This window comes from Papilio polytes, unplaced genomic scaffold (assembly GCF_000836215.1).
Source record: "Papilio polytes unplaced genomic scaffold, Ppol_1.0 DF822067.1, whole genome shotgun sequence".
NCBI lineage: Eukaryota > Metazoa > Arthropoda > Insecta > Lepidoptera > Papilionidae > Papilio > Papilio polytes.
The window spans coordinates 8,476,989-8,499,699 of record NW_013527137.1 but is presented as its reverse complement, the minus strand read 5'-3'; the positions used below and the strand labels follow the sequence as shown (position 1 = coordinate 8,499,699).

The 22,711-nt window shown below is 32.4% G+C and overlaps 1 protein-coding gene across 2 annotated transcripts in view; it reads left to right on the top strand.

The window, feature by feature from the left end:
• LOC106107300 (scavenger receptor class B member 1) overlaps positions 1-22,711 on the top strand; it is a 40,961-nt gene that overhangs the window by 4,392 nt on the left and 13,858 nt on the right. The window contains exons 1-4 of one of the 2 annotated variants that reach the window (XM_013288101.1): positions 6,723-6,869; positions 13,217-13,308; positions 15,807-15,967; positions 17,946-18,087. In XM_013288101.1, coding sequence (XP_013143555.1) covers positions 6,809-6,869; positions 13,217-13,308; positions 15,807-15,967; positions 17,946-18,087 — 456 coding nt within the window. In that variant the 5' untranslated portion in view covers positions 6,723-6,808. Of the gene's footprint in view, positions 1-6,722; positions 6,870-13,216; positions 13,309-15,806; positions 15,968-17,945; positions 18,088-22,711 lie in introns of those variants that run through there. The other variant, XM_013288102.1, reaches the window with a different exon arrangement.

Below are 22,711 nucleotides of genomic sequence, written 5' to 3'. Positions count from 1 at the left end.
CTTTTAGCGAATCAATAAGTTAATCTGTCCTTAATTCTTAGATTAAATTAGCGATTGTGTTTATATGACTTTTTAAATATCTTAACTATAATTGATATCTTACTGCAGAAATGTTTTGTCCTTGACATACAATCAGTGTCCCTTTGTACCGCTAAGTAATTGAATTTCCGGATTACAATCCGTCTTTGCTCAGTCACATTTATGCTGCAATTTAATAGCAGTTCGTATCGACGCTCATGCAAAAGAGCACGTACTCTGTTTTAATTTGGCAATGACGTAGTTTTGTACGTCTTTTACCATCGTCTTGTTTTACATTTTTCCTTATGACTGCAATTTTTTTTTTATTAAAGAATGGTTTTCGTTGAAAATGTAACCATGATGTAGAAGTTATAGATTTTTGTTTTATTAGAACATGTAGATAATATAATGAATTGGTAATTATTTAACTTATGAAGCTACAATCAAACAATTTAAGCCCGCTACATACCTTTAGTTTTGGCGTCTATAAAATTTTGATTTTTATATTCGACGGGGGCTTAGTGATCACAGGGTACATCTCTAGTTTGGACACCAATACTCTACCCATAGGACAAAAACAATAAAGTTGTTTTTTTGTATTGTATTTGTTATATAATGTATTTGTGTTTATTCCATATGTATACGTTCCCTTTTTATTAAACCATTTTAATGCAAATAACCTACAATATCAAGTTTGTTGATATTAATATTTTAATAAGCTTTTGTACTTTGTCCCCGGAGATTTATTTGCTACGGCTTTGGAAACTGGTTTTTTATTTGAGATACATCTGGAAACACATACGTCATACTTCTACAACACTTATCATGACAATAAATCTGTTTTTAATTTTTTCTTTCCATAAACAAAAGCTAGTATGAATAATAATGTTGTTATATGCCAGGTATTTCCTATTTCCTTTATTTACATGTCGATGACGATAGAAAAATGTATATTGAAGGACTTCGAAATAGACAACTTGAAAAAAAAAAACTTTTTTCGTGTAATTATAATTGATCATGTTCCTTTTTTGAAATTAAAAGAAAAAACTAAAACCGAATATTTGTTGGACATATTAGTAACTAGGGAACAAATTTCTTACACAAATCGAACGTCATTCATATACGTATTTAAATGAGGACAATATTAGTTACACACCGCGAGGTTGTACGTCGGTCATTTCCTCTAAGCTATTAGGTAACGCTTAGGTAAGTATGACGAAAACTATACTATGGTAATAGTGTTTAGTAAGAGCACAATCTTCGCTCGCATGTGAGGGTATACTTTGTAAATGTCAGATACGTTGGTCCACAATGTTGACACAATCCGTCACGAAAATATGACTAATTACATTTTAAAATGAACTAAATAAAGTGTGCGCGTGTTTAACGTAATGGCGTAGGTATTTGATCTGAATGATTTAGGTTAGAAAAGAGGTATATTAAATGGAGGAAAATCTAAAATTTTCCTACGTTACAGAAATCTCTATACAAAATATTTAGACTCATTAGCTTAGGTTCTTCGTTGATATTAGGTTAATTTACACATATTGATTATACTTGCTTTTGCCCGCGACTCCAACCGCGTGGAATTAAAAAAAAAACAAAAGTGTGTAGCCTGTGTTCTTCTAGACTATCCTCTACATCTACACTAAATTTCGTCGAAATCCGTTGAGCCGTTAAAGCTACAAACTCTAACATCCATCCATCCATCCATCCATCTAAACTTTCGCATTTATAATATTAGTATGATGACATAAAATTCATAAATAGTTATTGTATAAAGAACTAGCTGTTTTTCGCCACATTGTCCCCGTGGAATTAAAAAAGTAAAAAATGTAGCCTATGTTACTCAGTGATAACATAGCTTTATAATGGTGCAAGAATTTTTGGAATCAGACTTAGTTTTTTGTTGTTTCAATGGATACAAAAATAAAAATCTTTCCTCTGTAATATTAGCATAGATTAAGCTTTTGTTTTTTTAATGTTGTATTAAAACGAAACTTTGCATAAATTAAACATTATTAACTAGCCAGTTATGGTTTGATTCTAAAAAGACGAGGTTAAAGCCTTTTTTGTTGTTAATCTGTGTCATTATATTTTATTGCGTAAAACTGGCCTTGGTTTCTTTGGTAATTCGCAGTTAGCAATAATGTGCATTTTAAGCGAAATATTTTTTCTACGATGAACCGTCGAAATTATAAGTAAATCGTCTTAGCATGACTAATCCTTGTAATTGAAGTTTTTTTATATGTAAGTAAATTAAATTTTGTCTTACTGCTAAATTGCAATATGAAAATTCATCATCACCAGCTCACTATTAAGTCCTCACCCCTCGGAGCCTACCCTGAGTAAGGAGTGACTAGGCCATAGTCAACCACGCTGGCCCAGAGCGGGTTTGTTGACTTCATAAATATCTTTGAATTTCTTCGCCGATATGTGCAAGTTTAATCACGATTTCCTTCACCGTAAGAACGTCGGGTAAATTATGAACATATGAAAATTCAAAAAATCAAAAATCACATTGGTACGGCGGGATTCGAACCCAAGACCCGTAGATTACAAGTCAAGTGGTTAAACCACTGAGCCACCGACGCTCTTTTATAAAAATTAGTTGATGTTATTTTTAACCATATATATTGTCTGACTTGTATATTTCGTTGATATTACAGTGACTACTAAAATAATTACAATAAAATGAATATTGAGGAATTCATTATAATTATTAGTAATTAAGTTTTTTTTAAGAAACAATTGCCACGATCGTAAACTTTTTCTATTCCAATGTAAAGATAATTAACGGTTGTGTGAATTCTAGTTAGTATTTTTACATTCTCAGTTAGTAAAAAACTAGACACAATAGTTAAAGATTTGGTTGTTATTTACCTGATTCTATTGTTTAAATTTACAACTAAACAACCGAGTAAACAGTTTAAATACATTATTATTTGTTAAATGTAAACTTGGCTATCTAAAAAAGTTTCCTGTTAGTTTTGAAATCCTCGAATATTCTTGTAAGTGCTTAACAAACACGCTTGTGAGAATACATCATGACGCTCCGATGTTTTTGTTCATATTTACATACGTGTATCATATCACAGCGAAGCTGGAATATTAGTATTATATATTGATCTTCAAATATTCGACCTAAAGGCATAAATGCCACAAAAATTACTAATAAACAATCGACATGGCATAACTTCCATCATCATCGTCATCATCATGAATGTGGTCCTCCGCCTTCCGCATTCATAACTTCCATAGATATCCTTAAAATTTTGACACATTTGCCACAAATAAAAACATTTTTTTATGTTTTTCCTAAAGTTTCTATGAAAAAATAATTTTAAAAGTGTTTGGAAAGTAGAATAGCTAACACATGGCTAGATATGATTGTTAGTTTTCAAATCTATGAAAATTACCAATGAATATGCAATATCTTTTAATTGTTGTTCAGCAGTTTCATTTTAGTCGGGTTTAATAACCAACCAAGTAATGCGTGGATTTATTATAATAAAAAGTATTATAAACGTTGGCATTTTATTGGCAGCTGCCGCTTGCTCTTTGACTAAGATGACGGAAGATAGATTAACCTGGACGATAAAAATTATAATGTAAGGATAAGGGCGGGGGAGTAAATGATGATGGCCGCTTGCTCTTTGTCATCTACAAAATCAATTTCGCACTGGACATACAGAAATCTATGTATCTTTTGCGTTCTTATTACTAGCTGTTTATTTGTTATTGTTAAAATTAAAAACCGATTACAAAATTGTTTTAATCTGTTTGATATTTTCAGCACGGCAATGTCGTATTGTTATAGACAGCGTTTCGGTTGCACCTTGACCCACAACAATGTCGAGCCTGCGCTTGAATTGTTTGCGAAATTATGTAAATATAAAAAGATTCGTTATTTATACAATAAAACATATGATAATATTAACCAAAAGCAGATAGTAATCAGTATTCCTTCTATTTTGTTACGCTCGCTACACACATATAGTTTTAATCGAACTGTACAGATAGACCGTTCAGGTTAAACTAAAGGTGTATAACGGGCGTTAAATATGTTATCTATAAGTTATTTAATTAAATTTGACCTTGATGTTTTATATGCATAAATGTAAGCAGACAACTTAAGCAGATTTCTTGTAGTTTTTTTTATGTAAAATGCAATACAAACTTCTAGTTTCTTTTGACAAGTTATATGTGTTTTTCCAAGGCACGATAATCTACTCCCGCAGACAACTGTTTCGAATAGGATAAAATATCAAGACTTATTACCTTGGAATTAATTTCATGTAGTTATTGTTAGCATGTGGGAATTATTTTTTTAATTTTAACAATTAATGATTTATTTGCATATAATATATGGAATTGAAAAATGCGGACATTGTATTGAAAATATTTGTTCTTTTTATTTTCATGAGAATTTGTCAAGGACGTAAAGTAACCTGTCATTACTTTATTGTTTTTTTTTAATACCGTGTCTGCATAATCGCGTTTAAAGACTATGTGCAATAAATGTGAATTATTTATTGAACTGATGTATGAAAGGAAGAATCTAAATTTATGTTTCAAGAGGCAATCTATATCCTTCAAGACAGATCGCGTCAGTTGTTAAACAAATAACGGAAAATGCCCGCACTACGGTGATTTATTTCACTATAGCGTATGCGCTGTTAAAATGTTTTCCTTTATAATTGCACTGGAAACTTAATGTTGCGTAAATCTTGTTAAATATTACTAGAAGATAAAATTATTTTACTTGACTTGTGTTCTACAGGTCTTGGGTTCGAATCCCGACATGTACCAATGTGATTTTCGATTTTTCGAATTTTCATATGTACATAATTTACACTTGGCCAGCGTGGTTGACTATGGCCTAGTCACCCCGTATTAGGGTAGGCTCCGAGCCCCTCGGTGGGGAAGTATAGTGAGCTGGTTATGATGAAGTATTACAAGCAGAACTCCGTAGTAATTATCAAGTTAATATTATCTACCATATATTTCTATACTAATGTCATAAAATGTATAGATTTGTATTTTTGTATGCATTCGAATCACGTAAAAACTATTGGGGCGATTTTAAAATTTCTTTCACCATTAAAAAGCTACGTTACCACTGAGTAACATAGAATAATTAATTACTTAGAATATATATCCATGAATAAAAAGTTATGTGTGTACTTTATTACGAATTGTCTGTCGCCTTAATTGTTGTTGATAACCTTAAAATATTCAAAATACATGTTCGATAGCGCTGTGGAAAAAACGTTGTCGGGTCGATTAGCATTGATACTTTCGTATCATACAGTTTACCGTGGATTTTTACTGTTAAAACAAATCAGAATTATCATTTCTCTGTCTCTTAAAACAATAAGTTTTGACTCCGCAGTGGATATCTGCCCTGAAAAAATATTATAGTAAAGCGATAGCAACGCCATATTATACGATATTATGTTAATTCGTGGTGTATTTGTCTTGTAGAGATTTCGTCTATTTATGATATTTCTATTGTTGTGCAGACAAATTTTGATTGTAGTTAATACATCGTAATCTTTCTCTTTTGCACAGATTTATTAATAATATCAAAAACGGTAAACTAGTTAACTCCTCAGTTAGTCGTTCAATATTTTAAAGTGTCGTTTAATGGTCACTGAGTTATCGCTTGGAAATATAGAAATACACTAAGGGTTAGATGATTAACCATTAAATGTGACAGTTAAAGGCAACTCAATTCACTGTGTCCTATCAACTAATGCATGTTAACATGTCCAATCCAATAGATTCACGTCAGTATAAATACGTCAAATGCTATTAATTGATTATGCATCAACATAAGCTGTATAATTTTCCTCTTATATGTTAATAGAATCAACGTCTCCTATGCTATATCTAGGGTTGTCAAAAACATAGAATAGCTAGAGGCGAAAAAACGACGAAGAATGTAACGCCAGCCCTTAAATTTATGAATGATAATGAAAACAAAACAGACACGCCTTCCCCACGAAGTCGTTTCTCGTTTGTTTTGTCGTCGTCCACTCAGATCCAAAATAAAGAGTTGACAGCCCTAACTGAAACCCAACTCTTTGTTAAACGTGTTGCGGAAATCGAATCTTTGTTGATATAAATATAGTCAGCATTATTTTTATCACAAAATTAATTGAAATCACGTATGAATGTGAAGATTGCTGACTAAGCTTTTTCGTCACATTTCATGTAAATACTATACTAATTATTAACTCTGGTTTTCTCGGTAGATTTTATTAGGAATAACTTAAAATAGATTTCAGGAGTTCAGAATTTGTGTTGTATACCATTTTAAAATTTAAGAAGTACATATTTTGGCAAATGTAAATATTTTTACGTTCGTTTATTTGTTAACATAATAAGTTGCCGTTTATGTTTTAAGTTTCGACTTTTTTTTATCATCTCTACATCTATGTTCCAATGTTTATAGGGAAAAGAAAGTCAGATTAAACTGGCAATACCATTGCAAAACAAACGTATTGTACTCAAAAATCACGAGCTAATTAATAAATTTCGTAAAATGTCCTCAAAAATCGATCGTACCCATATTATCATGATCTAGCTACGAATGCGCCTTACGAAATGCACGGACAGATAACTTACTCGGTCAAACAGCGGAAAAAAAACAATTTTCACGAGTAAAACTTACTTGCACGGCGCACGGCGACCAGTCGCTCTCGCGCCGGCGCGCCCGCTGTTTCAAAATGGCGATCTGATTCCCGCCATTATCGAAAATACACGATACCGTTAAACTCGAATTATGGCGCTGAAAGTCCAGTTGTCTCGTTATGTTGAACGTGTGAAGGATAACCGGGGGATAAGTGAGTGTCCACGTGTCATATTTACGTAACTTTACAGTTTACGTATAAATTGCAAACGTGATTGTGGTAGCGTGAAACAGAAATTCCGACCTTCGATTTATTCAATCTTAAGTGATTAAAATAATATATTATATCTTAGTCTGGTTATAAAAGTGTTCGCTACTTTCTCCTTAAAATTCTACCTAAGTTTCTATAACATCTTAAAAAAAATCGTTGAATTTATTACCACAAGTAATAAAAAAGTCGTCATTTGAAATTCTACTCAATTACATTACAATATAATTAATATATCCCTTATACATTGTTTTAATGTCGATTAAGTAATGTGTTAATGGAATAAATTAATGCAATTAAATGATTGAAGTATGAAACTATTGCAACACTTTTAAGAAATCGCTGCAAGGGACAAGTGAATGTAAAATTTACGCAACTCATCTTCAAAATATTCATATATTGTGTTGAAATGTAAGATAAACAATTGCATTAATACTAATGTGTTCCTATGCTCATTATACAAGCTTACAAATATCGCTTCTGTTACGAATATCAGAGGTCATTAAATTGTATACAGTTTAGTCGAAGTTTGTTATAACAGAAATGTACAAGATATTGCCCAAAGAAGAACCACTTTCTATTATTTAAAGAGCTGTTTCGTAACTTTAGAAGTCTCTTTTTGCCGTATTTTTTTCCAATAAAGTTATCTTGAATGCAACAGACAATCTGCGGTAAGAAACTACAGCTGTGGTAAGAGTGGGTCACGAATGCAAGACCCATTACCTTGCTAAATTAAAGTGTACCGTGTTTTGTATGATTTGTACTAACTGGTGCGATATTATGTAAATTTGTATGAATAACCCAGCTGGGAATGCGGGCGTAAAATAGTAACTTTCCGGTATACCGCTTGTCTAAAAGAAAAAAAAAAACAATATAGAGTAATGTATATACAATTAACAAAAACTACTTATAAACTAAGTCTTACTTATCTGCGTTTGAGTTAAAATTATTTACTTAACTAGCTTTCGCCCGTGACTACGTCCGCATGAAATTACAAAAAGTGAGTAACCTAAGTGTTCTTCCAGACTATCCTCTACGTCTGTACCAAATTACATCGATCTCCGTTCATCCGTTTAGACTACAAACTAACAAACATCCATCCAGTTATCTAAACTTTCGCATTTATAATACTAGCAAGTAATAGTAGTTAAGTATTAGTAGAAGACCGTACAGTTCAATTTAACTTAAATTTAACCTCCCAAAATTGTAGCTGAACCTCTGAAAAGACCTTGGCAACACGCTCATCGGTAACACACAATGGTTTATCTGAACAATCGCTATTGATTGCATCTCCCGCTTACTCAGCTGTGGTGTCCGCACGTCAGATTATATCCGGTATTAAATAATATCGCGTTTCATGAAAATTATTTAATTCCCGGAATTATTACTTTGTTATTGTTATATAATGCCATCCACCCACTTGTGTACCGTAGGTCCATCTGGGAGCATCATAAGATGTAGCGAAGCAACAATCAAGTAGATTTTCCATAGTTAACAAAGCGTTGCCAAGCAATGGTTTTCACACAGTATTTTGGCCACAAGTCTGCGCAGAATTAAAAAAAAAATAACAAGTAGCCTTTCAGACTTTGTTCTATGTTTATAATTACATCGATATCCAATTGGTGGTTTCCTATTTTTTTCGTTAATAAGATTTTCTCTTGACAATAAAAAAACAAAAAAGAATTCTAGCCGTAGGTTCTAGCATTATGTAGTGACCAAGGCAAAAAGGGATTTATTTTTTTACGTGTATAAGTAATTTTTGAAAAAACCTTTTTATTCAAGACATTGTAGTTAATCAAACTTGATTTTTTAATTAACAGTTATTAGTTATATTGTATAACTCTGTAGTTTAACTACAGACTGTTTCCCGATTGTTTAAAAAGGAATAAAAATATTTAATGTTCTGTATTAGTGTTTTATAAATCGCTAATGTATACAGTACCGTAACAATGCAGAATTAATAAGTTTCAACGTTAGTGGAAATAACCCTTAACGTTATTTATAATAGTGAAGGGGCCTTCTAATGTACTTGACGCAATGACTGGCTTACTGTATATACCTGAGTTAAACAAGAAATAAGTTTTTGAAACACAACATGTTTCTCAAAATTCAATTATATGCGTCAAAATAAAGTGATTCTAAGGTACATTTTAAATTAAGAGTTTGTAGCAATAAATCGGTCTATTTTTTTTTCATAAAAAAATATAATTCAACAGTAACATTGATTAGTAAATTATTTTCAACTAAAACTAAAGCTGGATTAAATTTTAAAATAATGTTAAAGCAATTTAATTTGTATCAGAAGTTGTGATTGTTTCATACCTATTTCACCATAATTTAATTTCCCTTATTGCCATAATTATCTGTGACACAATCTACAAGGTGTACCTTAATTTTCTACCTTAACGTGATGATTATAAAAAGTATTTTCGTATAACAGTCTTCTTAAAGTATTTGTAGACACTGTTTCCGTTCTATTGCAATCAGATTTACTGAAATGCAATTAATATTTATTTCGTCAACACAAGCACATATCAGATTCCTATGCCTTATACCTTGCATAAAGTAGTATTTCATTTTCTAAATAAGTTCAAAATTCGTTTTAAAATGTCAACAATTAGACCATATTAATGTCCTAAAATAAATCTTTAATAATAGATTACAGCATAAAATTTCACGATTTCATTGCAATTTGTTGTACAGTAACTGAATAAGCGTGTTGAAACATAGTTACGCGTGGTTTTTATTGAGATGTGACCGACGAGACAGTGACAGTGAAAGTTTGAGTGAAAATGAATCAGGCACGTATTTATAGACCTTTACAGCTAGGAGTGTTATTGCTTAGATAAGAAACTTATGGTCGTTTTCCCAGCTACGTTTAATTATTCGTTAGTGTTTTTGGTTTGATAACTTCATAAAATTCGTGTCCGAACTTTGTACTTGAGTTTACTCCGGTGAACTTTTAACCTAGAAGTAATCAATCACAAGGTTATGATAAAATGAATGGAAACTTCAGCAACCCAGCATAAGTAAAAGATTCAGACAGTTTAAGAGTTAGACACTATAAGGGTGAGTTGCACCATATCGCCGGTTACGGTTAAAGTTAAAATTATCTGTAACGGTAATATTTGGAATAACCTTAAAATTTACTAAGGGTGAGTTACATTAACTAACTATAAACCTTAACCAGCACATTCCCGATGGTTTCGTCTGCGGATGTTCATGATATTCGCTACACCAGCTTTACGCTGGTCAAAATGACGTCATATTTGACACTAATCATAACCGCCCGATTTTGGGCGGTTATAGTTAGCGTTACGGTTAGTGTCAGTTCGGTAGTGTCAACTGTCACAAGCTCTTATCTTCAAAAGTACAAATAATAGAAAAAGTAATGGAAAAAGAAAATCTCTACTATTATCCTATACGTAATCCAGAAGAATAAAGTCTTGCGTGCTCGGAAATAATGGATTTCCAAGATGGAACTCGAAATTTGGCCAAACATTCAGTTTGGACAAATTTCGAGTGTCTAAGGCCATAGCAACAGCGCTTGTCCCTTTTCTCTTATTTAAAAAAAGGTCCTCCATAAAAGGACAATTTATAATATGCATTGACAGGACAATTTATAATATGGAAAATAAATAAGATGCATTTATATTTGTATAATTTTATTGCTTCATTTTTGGCGCTACATATTTGAGTAGTAAAGTAAATACAGTTTCAATAATGGCCCAAACTAGTTTATTTTCTCAAGAGTGCCATTTTCTCCATCTCCGTGGGCAAAAAGTTTATGTCACTATAAAATACCATGCGTATGATACATAAATGTAATCGGCGAAACATGAATTTGCAAACATTTTAATTTACGTAAATGTCATTCTTGACACCAACTTGACACTTCAGTGACATTCAGGTTTAAATGTTTCCATTGTAAAAACGAAAAACACATAAAACCTCTGTGAGAATATGTTTTTGCACTTGTAACCCTATTATAACTTTCACGATAACCGGCGATTTGATGCAACTCACCCTAAGTGTGTTAAAAAACAAGATGATTATTTAAGGAATGCGTTGAATGGTAATTATTACTTAGGTTCCGAATTCCACTGTATACGAAGTTTTACGAAGCTAAGGCGATCTGCCCTCGAACAGTGGCAAAGAATACATTTTATAATATATTTTACTTAAGAATAATACAGCATTGTAATGATGATATCGACCGATTTTTGACCGACCGATTTGTTTTAGTTGTAAAAGGAATAAATATTGATGTAGATGTATCTTGCCTTGAATAATTTCTTCCTGTTTTAAGGTGATAGTGAGCCAAGTGTTTTTGCCCTTAACCTCTTTATTTTAACTTGACTAGTCTTTTTAATGTCCCTTATAAGGACGCTTAACTACTTTTCCTTAAGGTTTTCCTTGTTATTGATTTCTTTTTTTACATGTTTTTGGCTAAATGCCGATAAAAGTTCAACAAATTTGTAATAAATTAGTGAAGATAAATCAGTTTTATTTTAATAAAATTTTTCTTAGTCAAAAATTCTGTTAATTGGTATCCTGTATTTGTAACACAAAATGTATCGAATAATTTTAAATAACTTTACTGGTTTTTGAAAGTCCCACTTATCTATTAGAACTCTAAACCCGTTTTGTAAATTAACCTGTTACGAGATAACGTTTTATTGTGTGATGAATAGAAAATAATTACCTTATCATACTTCATACTAATGTTATAAATGCAAAAGTTTAGATGGATGTTTGTTAGTGTTCGTAGCCTAGACGGCTGAACGGATTTCGATGAAATTTAGTATAGATGTGGAGGATAGTTTAAAAGAACACATAGGCTACACTTTTAGTTATTTTTTAATTCTAACCGGAAGGAGTCGCTTACGAAAGCTAGTTGCTAAGAAAACTTATTACCATCTCTATCTCACACTCTCCCCCGTCCAAAAAAGAACATATTTTGCAGAGGTGTTTTGGTAATGAAAACTTATGTAAAACAATGATGAACAAACTGTCACGTCTTTCAGAGATAAGAATTTATTTTACGAAACTTTTCCGAAGTACGCTAAGAAAAAGAATTAAACGACACGGTGATTTAAAAAGCTTAAACTAAAACCGTCATTATTATTTAGTTATCGAATTAAAAATATAATGAATTACCAATATCTTTATGTTTATAAAATCCTTATATTAAAGGAAAATTGATATATTACATTTCATAGTAACATTTAACACGGGTCAACAAAGTGTAAACATCCGAAATTCAACTTAATTACAAATCGTTTAAGTCTGTAATCACTTGATCGTGTAATAATCGACATGTTTTCAAAAACATATTCGTACGTAGAACGTTGGTGTTTGGAAAATATTATCACGTATTGAGTTTCGACGAAGCGACTCTGTAAGGAAATCGCCGTATGTATGTAGTGCGGCGTCGCTGTGTTTATCAAATTGAATCGTTTCTCTACACTCTCTAAACATTACTTGATGATGATTCATTGTAAATAAATCAGTGCGAATTGTTTAAACGCTATAAACGTGTACGGAATACTTGTCCTACGTATGTAGTAACTCGTTTCTTAAGCAAAAAAAATCACTTTGTCTTAGAACTTCTGGTCTTTAAATTCCTGATATCATATAATGTATATTATGTTGAAATTAATTTAATTTTAAGCGCAAATTAAAGAAGGCTTAACTCACGTTTTATCGTCCGGTGACGGCACAGACTAGTTTCGGACCCATCGGGGGTCTATCTTCGCCGTCACCGGAGGATAAAACGTGAGTTGAGCCGTCTTTAATTTTCGCTTATATAACACGATAGTTTAAACAATTAAATTAGTTTAATCTGCTTAAATTTATAAGGTTTTGAATGGAATTGTACTTTACACAGCAACAAAACATAACCACAATCTTATCGTTCGAACTTCCAGATCAGAATATTATCAATTGGCTTATGACTGTACTGTTAATCGGAGGTTTCTCTTTAGATTTTTAGAAAAGAAACTCTTGTATTAGAAACTTTTATTTCACACATAATTTAAAAACACAGTAAAAAAATATACATGATTTAAGATTTGATTGGATATATGGAATTGGTAAAAAATAGCAAGCTTCTTTCGTGATGGCTGGAGAGAGGTTAAGGGTCAGAGTCAGAGTTAAGATTATAATGAAAAGTACTCGTAATAATACTTATCTTGATGTAGCGTCAGCACATTTCTATGTAGAATGCATAGTGGGTGTGCATATAACAATATTTAGGAGCCGATATTAATAGTGTTTATTTTTAATTCCAGGGTTCGTGCTGGCTTCCGCAGTAGTGCTTCTATTGTTGGGCATAATATGTGCAATATTCTTCTCATCCTGGGTCAAGCTATTCATTGATCATGTAAGTTAAATGTATGTTACTTAAATAGACTAGCAGTTGCCCGCGACATCGTCCTCGTATAGAGTAAACATAGAAAGGGCGTACAATAATTTTGGTTGTGTTTAAATTTAAAAATGCTCCTCTCTTTAGCCCTTTAAAAAGTAAAATGTAAAAATGTTAATTATACTAATATTATAAAATCGCTTTCACAGCTTTCACAAGCTTAGATGAATTGATAGATGATTGTGAGAGTTTGTAGCCTAAACGGCTTAACGGATTTCGATGAAATTTGGTATAGATGTAGACGGTAGTCTGCAAGAACACATAGGCCACTTACCTTTGTATTTTTTAATGCCACGAAGACGGAATCACGGTCGAAAGCTAGTATTAATATAAATACATAATTGCAGAGTATTACGTACTGTATACTACAATAATTCTTCTAATGAGGTTCCTAGTTCGTAGTTTTTGTACTATAGTAGTATTTTAAAGGTTATCGCTGTTTAAAAACCATAAAACTTTCCACAGCTCTTTTTAATTGGTTATGTTAATACTCATGTTGTAACGTGACCTTCACCTAAATTGTTAATTTTGAAACAGTTAGCTTAAATAAAATCAATAACTATTCATACTTCTTTCGACAATATGTAAACAATTTATTTTGTAATTTCTGTAAACAACAATTTTTAGTGTTGATTTTAAGTATTGAATGCAATAGATTATCCATTTAAAACTTTCTCAATTGGTTTTTAGTTATTTGATTGATAAAATGTTCCATTTGTTTAAAATCGTATCAAGTTTTCTGGAAGAATTTTTAAACTAATATAATTTATTAGTTAGAATCCTAAATTCGGTTTAAATAGTCGAGCTTTTGATTTGTTTTTTTCATACAGTAATGAAATATTTAACATTACCTTTTGAGTACAATATGCGACCTTAAGAACAAATCTCTAACAACGGTAGTTTTCGTCCATAATACACTAATCAAATCCTACGCTTTTGTGTCAGAAAATTGATACATTGTAAAACATACGTTCGTATAAGGTCATTGACACACTAACCATTTAAAGCACAAGATTCGCAACGGTGATAGGTCCAACATAGAGTTTGTTGATTCATTGGCTCGTGAAACTACTTATACGTATGTATTTCTACGCGAATTGCGTACAGAAGCGTACAAAAGAAATCGTTCTTTGCAACGAATTTTCGAGGTTAACTGCTAAGTTATGCGTTTGTTGCGTTTAGAAGAAATATGTGTATGTAAGACTTGATTGTTGTACAAAGATATATGAAAAAAATGTTTGCTTTACATTTTACTAATTTTGCTAAAATTATATGCTAAAGTTTACACGAATTGATGGATGTATGGGTGCTTTATTTATTTATTTATTTATTTATTTATTTATTTATTTATTTATTTATTTATTTATTTATTTATAATATTTATTTATTGGTGATAACCACTCAGCATATGCGCTGATCTTCTGTGGCGTTTAAAATAGATGGCACACATGTTTTACACATAACAAACACATTCTCCATAACAAAATAAAATGTACATTGTCACAATATAATTTTGACATATGCAATTGATAACCTGACACATTTAAACAACAAAATAATATTTTCAATATCTAAATATTTCATGTAGTTTTAAATTTGTGCAGACGAAATAAAGGACCAATATCAGCGGATAGGTTATAAGCCCATAAACATTGTTGATAACCGAATATAGTTAAATATATTAGTTTATTGAAATAAAGTTTTCCCACACAATAATAATGAGTGTTAATTTCGCATGCCTCGTGCTAAAAATAAATTCTTTAATCTTATTCATACATCTTGTGGACTACTGTTTGTTGGAAACAATTGTTCTGTAAGATACTTTAGTTTCGCAAAGCGGTGCGAATCGGCAATTATGGCCGCTCGCCGGCTCGACGGCTCGCCTTCACCTAAATATTTACCAGTTTAAGCGTTAGTTAAGTTTATACGTCGATAAACCGTTCACTGTGACGTAGGCGGTTCGTAACGGTATCGAACTTTGTTACGAGCCCATTCATACATTTTTACTATGACTCGATTTGTTGACATGACTTTCAATTGTTTTTTAATCACTGAAAACTATATTACATGGATTTAAATTGCGGAATTTCTAAGTAGGACCCCAAGAACAATTTTTTATATCTATACTAATATAATAAAACGTAAACACAGACTACTTTGTGGCGTAGGATGTCAGCAATCGCAGCATATTTTTAAATAATTCTTTCTTTAATAAAAAGCCCTACACTTACGACACGCTTTAGGCTATATATTTTTACGCTATAAGACATGGGGATAAATAAATTGAAAAAGACCTTCATGTGCAAAAGGGACCATAAACTACAAGCTGCCAACATTAAGGAGGCAAGGTTGTCATGGTTTTTCATGTCATTTTCATAATTTTATGCAGATAAAATCGTACGGGAACAGCTAGTTCTTTAATATTTTTCATTTTAAAAGTTGTTTGTGTATAACAGGAGCTGGTACTCCGCCCAGGCTCGATGACTTTCGAGTGGTGGGCGCGACCGCCGGTGCGGCCGTTCGTCAATGTCTACGTCTACAACGTGACTAACGCAGATGAGTTTCTCAACAACGGCTCCAAGCCAATACTCGATGAGCTCGGACCATATGTCTATTCGTAAGTACAATATGCAATAATCACACAAGCTTGGACACAGATGTCGCTTTAACACCTTCATAAAGAAAGTATTGGATAATGAAAAAACCGTTAAATATCATCGTATCATAATTATTAAACAAGCATCTGCAATTCCCGAGTTGTTGCGGATGTCCATGGGCGTTAGATAAATTTATATTAGGCGAACCACTACTCTTTTGCTCCAGTTTTCTTTAAAAATAATAATTATGAAAAACATTAATCATACTAATATTATAAATGCGAATGTTTAGATGGATGGATGAATGTTTGTAAGAATTTGTAGTCTAAACGGCTAAACGGATTTCGATTAAATTTGGTCGAGATGTAAAAGATAGTCTAGAAGAACATAGGCTACTCACTTTTGTTTTTTTTTAATGCCACACGGAAGGAGTCGCGTGCGTAAGCTAGTGTAATATAAAGGCTTTAGATACTTAATAAATGAAGAACCCAAGTAGTTCTAATTCAATTATAAAAAATCTGTGTCAGATGAATAGACTCGCAACTAAATAACTCAATTATTGCGTTAGTAACACGTGGAATGGATCGGCTTCTGTTCAGTAAATGGTAGTGATGTCGGTGTATCCAGTACAGTGTTATATCACACGTGTTGTAATTTATTACCGAACTAATCACCGCTAGGGGGCGCTTGCGTCACCGCGTAGCATTTATGAAACTGTTATATGTTAGTCTGTAAAATGTGATACTGACTTTCGAATCCAGGTAACGCCTTAACAATAGATTACCTTAATGATTCCTAAAGTAGACTAAGATCTTCTGGGGTTTTTTAAGTCGTGAAAAATTAAGGATTCATAAGTTAAAGAAGAATGATGTAAATAATCACAATTAAAACAATGGTATAACATATTTTGTTCGAAAAGAAAACTAAAAAAATATAGATTTAAAACGTTACACTTATTGTGTACAAAATTTGATTGAAAAAGTCTTCACTTCCCACTAAATATTGATGTTTGCAGGTATTGTTCTTCATATAGGAAATTCATTGTAGCATTGCTTACTTAAGGCGAAGCCGAGTCACGCATGACTAATTACAATTGTTGACTGTTTATTTAGCTCTTACGTATTCCGTGTACAAGAGATGTACGATACTTATAGTAATTAAATTATATTTACGTTTATCATATTGATAATTCATTTGTGTTATTATTTAAAATCTAAACTAATATAAATAAAGGATTTATTAGGATTGATAGCAATCCTTAAAATAATAAATACGTCAAATAGAATGGATGTTCTTCAGCTTGTATTTTTAACAAATACGATCGACCTCGGCTTTTAAAGGAAATGATTCGCTTCGAATAAACTCGAAGTTTTCCTCGTAGAGAAAATGTAGGCAGAGAAATTTTACGTTCTCGAATTTCATTTTCCTGATAATGTTGATTTTCTCTTTCATTTTAAAAAGTTGGTCCGTATAATATTGTTGAAAGAATCTTTATTTAGGATTTTTTATTTGTTATATCCACTTTGTCACTAGAGCAATTCCACATATCACGCGATATTGCGTGTTGTTATGCGATATATAAATGTAATGACCGATATCTCATACGACTCTGCACCTATATGCGTTTTTCTGTAATAAATCAAATATTCTTTCCAATTAAGAAGGAAAGAATACAATTTTATTTCATATTAACTAAATTGTTTACATTTTAACTCACGTTAAGGGCCTTCAAGAAAATAGTGAATGGGTATTTATTAGATTAGCGCGTACCATCTTTCGATAACATCTTTACTCTCAGTGTGTGAGGTCGCGGTAAGCGCTAACTTAAAAAAACTTTAAAAAAGTTTAATCTCCACTTTTCTTACCTTATTTAACAATATTGTCATCTCTCTTATTCTTGATGAAAAAAATTAAGAAAAAACAGTATTAGTTTCATCAGTTACAACAATAGCTGTTGACTCGTGTACCTTTTATTTAAAAAAAAACTTTTGTTAACAGGGAGGAGTGGGAGAAGGTGAACATAACCGACAACGAGAATGGGACGCTCTCCTTCCACTACCGGCGCACTTACACCTTCCAGCCAGATATGAGTGCTGGACCGGACGATGACGTCGTTGTCGTCCCAAACATACCCATGCTGGTGAGTAAGAAGTATACGTAGTAACTAGTAGAATACGTATCAAGAACGGGACATATTAATCTACTAGCTTTCACCCGCGACTTCGTCAGCGTGAAACTAAAAAAAAGAAACAAAAGAAAGTAGCCTATGTATTCTTCGAGACTATCCTCTACACCTATACCAAATTTAATCGAGATCCGTTCAGCCGTTTAGTCTACAAACTCTAACAAAAATCCATCCATCTAAACACTCGCATTTATAACATTGGTAAGATTTAATTCTAGCATTTTCTTAAACTCAAATAACAAAGTATAAATAATTATTACGGTAGCAAACAACTGTATTCGCTATGTTTGTTACCAAAGTATAAAATCTACTCTGAAACATGATCTACACTTATATTTATACTTTAATTGTAAGATCTTAATACTAGTGTTTATCTCATAAGTGTCGTAATTTCCAATATGTCTTGATTAAATAACGTCTTCAATTAAATACTATGATAGTGTTATTATAATAATAACCGTACTTTAAGCTATAATAAATACTTTAAGCAATAGTTAAGAGAATTATGTACATTTAATACGAACTGATGATAATAAATCAAATGGTAAATAACAGGGATCAAAGTCTCTTGGTTGGTCTATGGTATATTCTGGATTATATCGAAGAAGTTTTTAATAATTTATGTATGCTCCCGTGCGTCTTCATCCGCATAATATTATTATGAAAATTTTATTTTATTGTTTAAATGTGTCAAATTATCAATTGCAAATGTTAAAATGACATGACATGATGACAAAGCATGGCAACTTATGGTTTCTTTCCCACAGTAGGGTTTATATCCAAAATGTTTACCCCCTAAGTTTAATGGCATGAAAATATATAGCCTAAAGCGTGACGTAAGTGTAGGGCTTTGTATTAAAAAGGGAATTATTCAAAAATATTGTGTAATTGCTGACATCTGAGGCAACAAAGAAGTGTGTGTTTACGCTTTATTATAATAGTATAGAAGTATAGATAAACAGTCCTCAATAAAACTGCTTTATAGTATAATAGATAGATTATTCATTGCCAAAGAATTTGGATATGTTTTAATATAATAATCTGAAATATAATGATCTTTTAAAATGATTCCCATTGTTTAAAGATAAATGCATAAATTCCACAAGACTTTCCAATGTCGCGGTTAACGCGTAATTGTCAGGAATGTGATAAATAACATTTACCATAATTGATCAATCGATATTGTTTTTAATCGAACGTATTAGCATTATAATTGGATAGCAGACTGAGTTGTCGCGAGTCTGTCACTAGCTTTATCTGCCATACACGAACCCATTCTATCAAATGGTACGAACGGTTTCAAGCAGTGGGCTTTGGTGATCAATTCAACAGACGGAGGTCGCGGACGTAAGTGATAGCGTGCCCGTGGCCCCGGCTTAATGCGTTGGAGGAACAGAGGGTTTTAGTAGGTACGCCCCATTATGGGGAGATTCCCATATAACTACCGTATTCCCCAGGGCACAGTATGCATAAAGCCATCCCTCTGGAAGAAATAAATGGTGATCAATTCGTATTTGTTAATAGTACTACGTTGGTGATTTTTGGTTGTATTCTACTAACTATATCGGTCGTACCCCAATAATTTGATTTAGTGAGTTCGTTGTGTAAAATAGTTTGTATATGGCAACCCTTATTGAATGCACGTTGTAGCCCGAGTGAAAGTGGCACACATCGCTTCGCTCTCCTTACATGATCACAATTTTGATGTTCTATTGTTTGGGTATTTTAAGATTTTTGAATGTTTAAAGTCTACTGTTACTGGTATATATGGGTTAAAGAATGTGTTTAAATGTACTGTAGATACACTATTATTTGTTTTATTCACAATAAGATTTATTCAAAGTTAGGGAAAGTAGAACGAGATATAGACCCACCTTGTTGTATGTATTTAAGAATGTTACACTTTTCCAACATTAAAACTCAAAACTTTTTATGTACCTAAGGAATATTCTTCTTGGTTAATATTTAAAGAATTATTTAGATAATTTTATAAAAGTAAAAGATGTCATCGCGACACAGATATATAATCAATAGTAAAGGCGGAGCATGTCAGAATAATAGTTGAGATGTTGACAAATTTGTAAAATCTTCTAACCTTGTTTAATTAGCATTGCTTCTGTGATTATTCTAAATTTGTACCTGGAATCGAATTATGTTTAATTACTTTTCATCTGCGACTCCGTCTGCGTTAAATTTAAAAAAAAGTGAGTAGCCTATGTGTTCTTCCAGACTATCCTCTACGTCTACACCGTCATCAAAATCCGTTTAGGCTACAAATTCTAACAAAGATTCATTAATCTAAACTATCACATTTATAATATTAGTGAGATGGTAAGATTGATAGCTACAAAAGCGAAGTCTATCAGAAGAGTATTGTGGTTCCCAAAGCTGCTGATGCTAGCTGTACTAACGGCTTGGGATAGATGTCTACGGCCCCTCTTTTTTTTTACCATAACTAGAGGGTAAAGAGTGGTATGTGACAGTAATTTGCAGACCTGTGAGGCACATTTCTATTAAGCGCTCTGGTCGGTCGCCCAACTTGCTAAATTATATATCGATGTACTGTGTAGTCGAAGCGATTGACACTAGGAAGGTGCGATATGAGATAACTGTACGGTTCCGTATCGACGGACGTTCCGGAGCGTCGATTGTTCCGTCTCACAAAGCGCCTTGATCGTACACCTTCACCTAACACGATAGCTTGCTCGGTAACTACACACATGGGCAATAAACGTGCAATATTGAACCTATCAGTGTTTTATGGGATGCATCATGCATGTTGCATAACTCGATTCTCTGTCGATGGTTTCTTAGCAGCATTTAGTGAACGATGCGATTGATTAGAAACTACGCGACACGTATTTTTCATCTCATGTATAAGATGAAATCTCTTTTACTTCCAATTCAAATAATGATTAAGAATCGAGAGTCTTGAATTCGATTAATCGTAAATTACATAAACAATGGAAATGTTTTGTGACATTTAAAAGGTAGATTTTTTTTAACATGTACCAAAGTTTATCTGATCTACTTTACTCTGCTTGTTTATTGTACAAGTGTACGTTATTAATGTGTTAAATAGCGAATAGAAATCGTTGAAGAAACGTCGATTATCACAGTCCATTTGTCAAGCGATGCGTAACAGAAACCCGCACATTTGACGATGAGGTCAGACTGGAAAGTCGGCCATATGTGCACTGCACTCCACGTGAAATGTATGAAACCATTGTCTAAAATTTACTGCTATCCTGTGCTAATTACACTTCGCACGAGTAAAATCTCTTACTAACGTGATAATTAGATAGAAGTCGTTGGCCTTTGCGGAAGGCGGAGGGCCTCATTATGTGTATAGAATTGGAGAAGACCTATGTCCAGCAGATTATGACATCAGACAAGTTGCAGGAGTAACATGGAGTACGGTGGCAAGAGAAAGAAGCGAGTGGAAAAGGTTGGAGGGGGCCTATGTCGAATGGCAAACAGATCTACGACAAATTAAAAAGAATCAATTCTTAGAGTAATAAAGTAACTATATTGCATTAGTGTATAAGTATAAGAAACATGTTCAACAACTTTGTAAGAGGATGTCAAACGCTATTTTATTTTTTATTTATTATGTCCAGCAGAATAGACACTGATGATGATGATATTCAGATATTTCTTTCATTTCAATAAATGAAAAGTTATTTATAAGTAAAATAGGCTGAATCTTTAATGGAATTTACACTGAAACAAACGTTTTATCTCTCTTTTATTTTAAGTAATGAGAGGGATGGCACTATTTCTTACTTGTTTCGCTTATCCAGATAAACTTCTGCACAATTTTTTAAAAGACAAGTATAACATGTTCTACGGTCGTTTTAATGTCTTGCAATAAAAGGAACCAGTTAACATTGTTACGCGATTCTGAAATAGTTATTTTAAGTAAGCTCCTTAATGACTACCAACTTAAACAACGTGACCTATCTAAAGAATAAATCAACTCTTCTTAAAATGTATCTAAGTGACAGTCCAATAGGAATTTCGTCCGTTTGTAATTTGCCTGGGAAAATAGCACATCAAACGAATTCATTAATAGCGTGACAAAATGATATTTAAACAAATTATTTAAACACTATGTAAAGATTTAAATCTTTGCGAAGTGTTAATACGTCTTGTCACGTCATATAATTTCCCTAGGCAAAATACAAACAGGCGGAGTTGAAAATCCGTAGGTGACTTCAACATAACATCACGATGTATGGACGTCTCTGGAATTACTATCATCGTATAATTCATTATCAAAGAGATTTCAACTTTATGTCTTACGTTTTACATCTTTTATTTGCATGTTTCTCTTATATATATGACCTTCCAGTACTGATGTACCCCTAAGGGCAACAACCCATTACATGCAATTTATTCTTAATCAAGAAACCTGATGTTTATTTTTGTATTGACTAATTGTTTTTTTTTGTGTTAATCCTGTACACAAGTGAATATAAAAATACTTAAGTTAGCGAGCGTTCGCACGGACGCGAAAACGCTAAGCGGTAACTATGTGTCAAAATAGAACGTATGGGATTGTATGAAGCTGTTCATA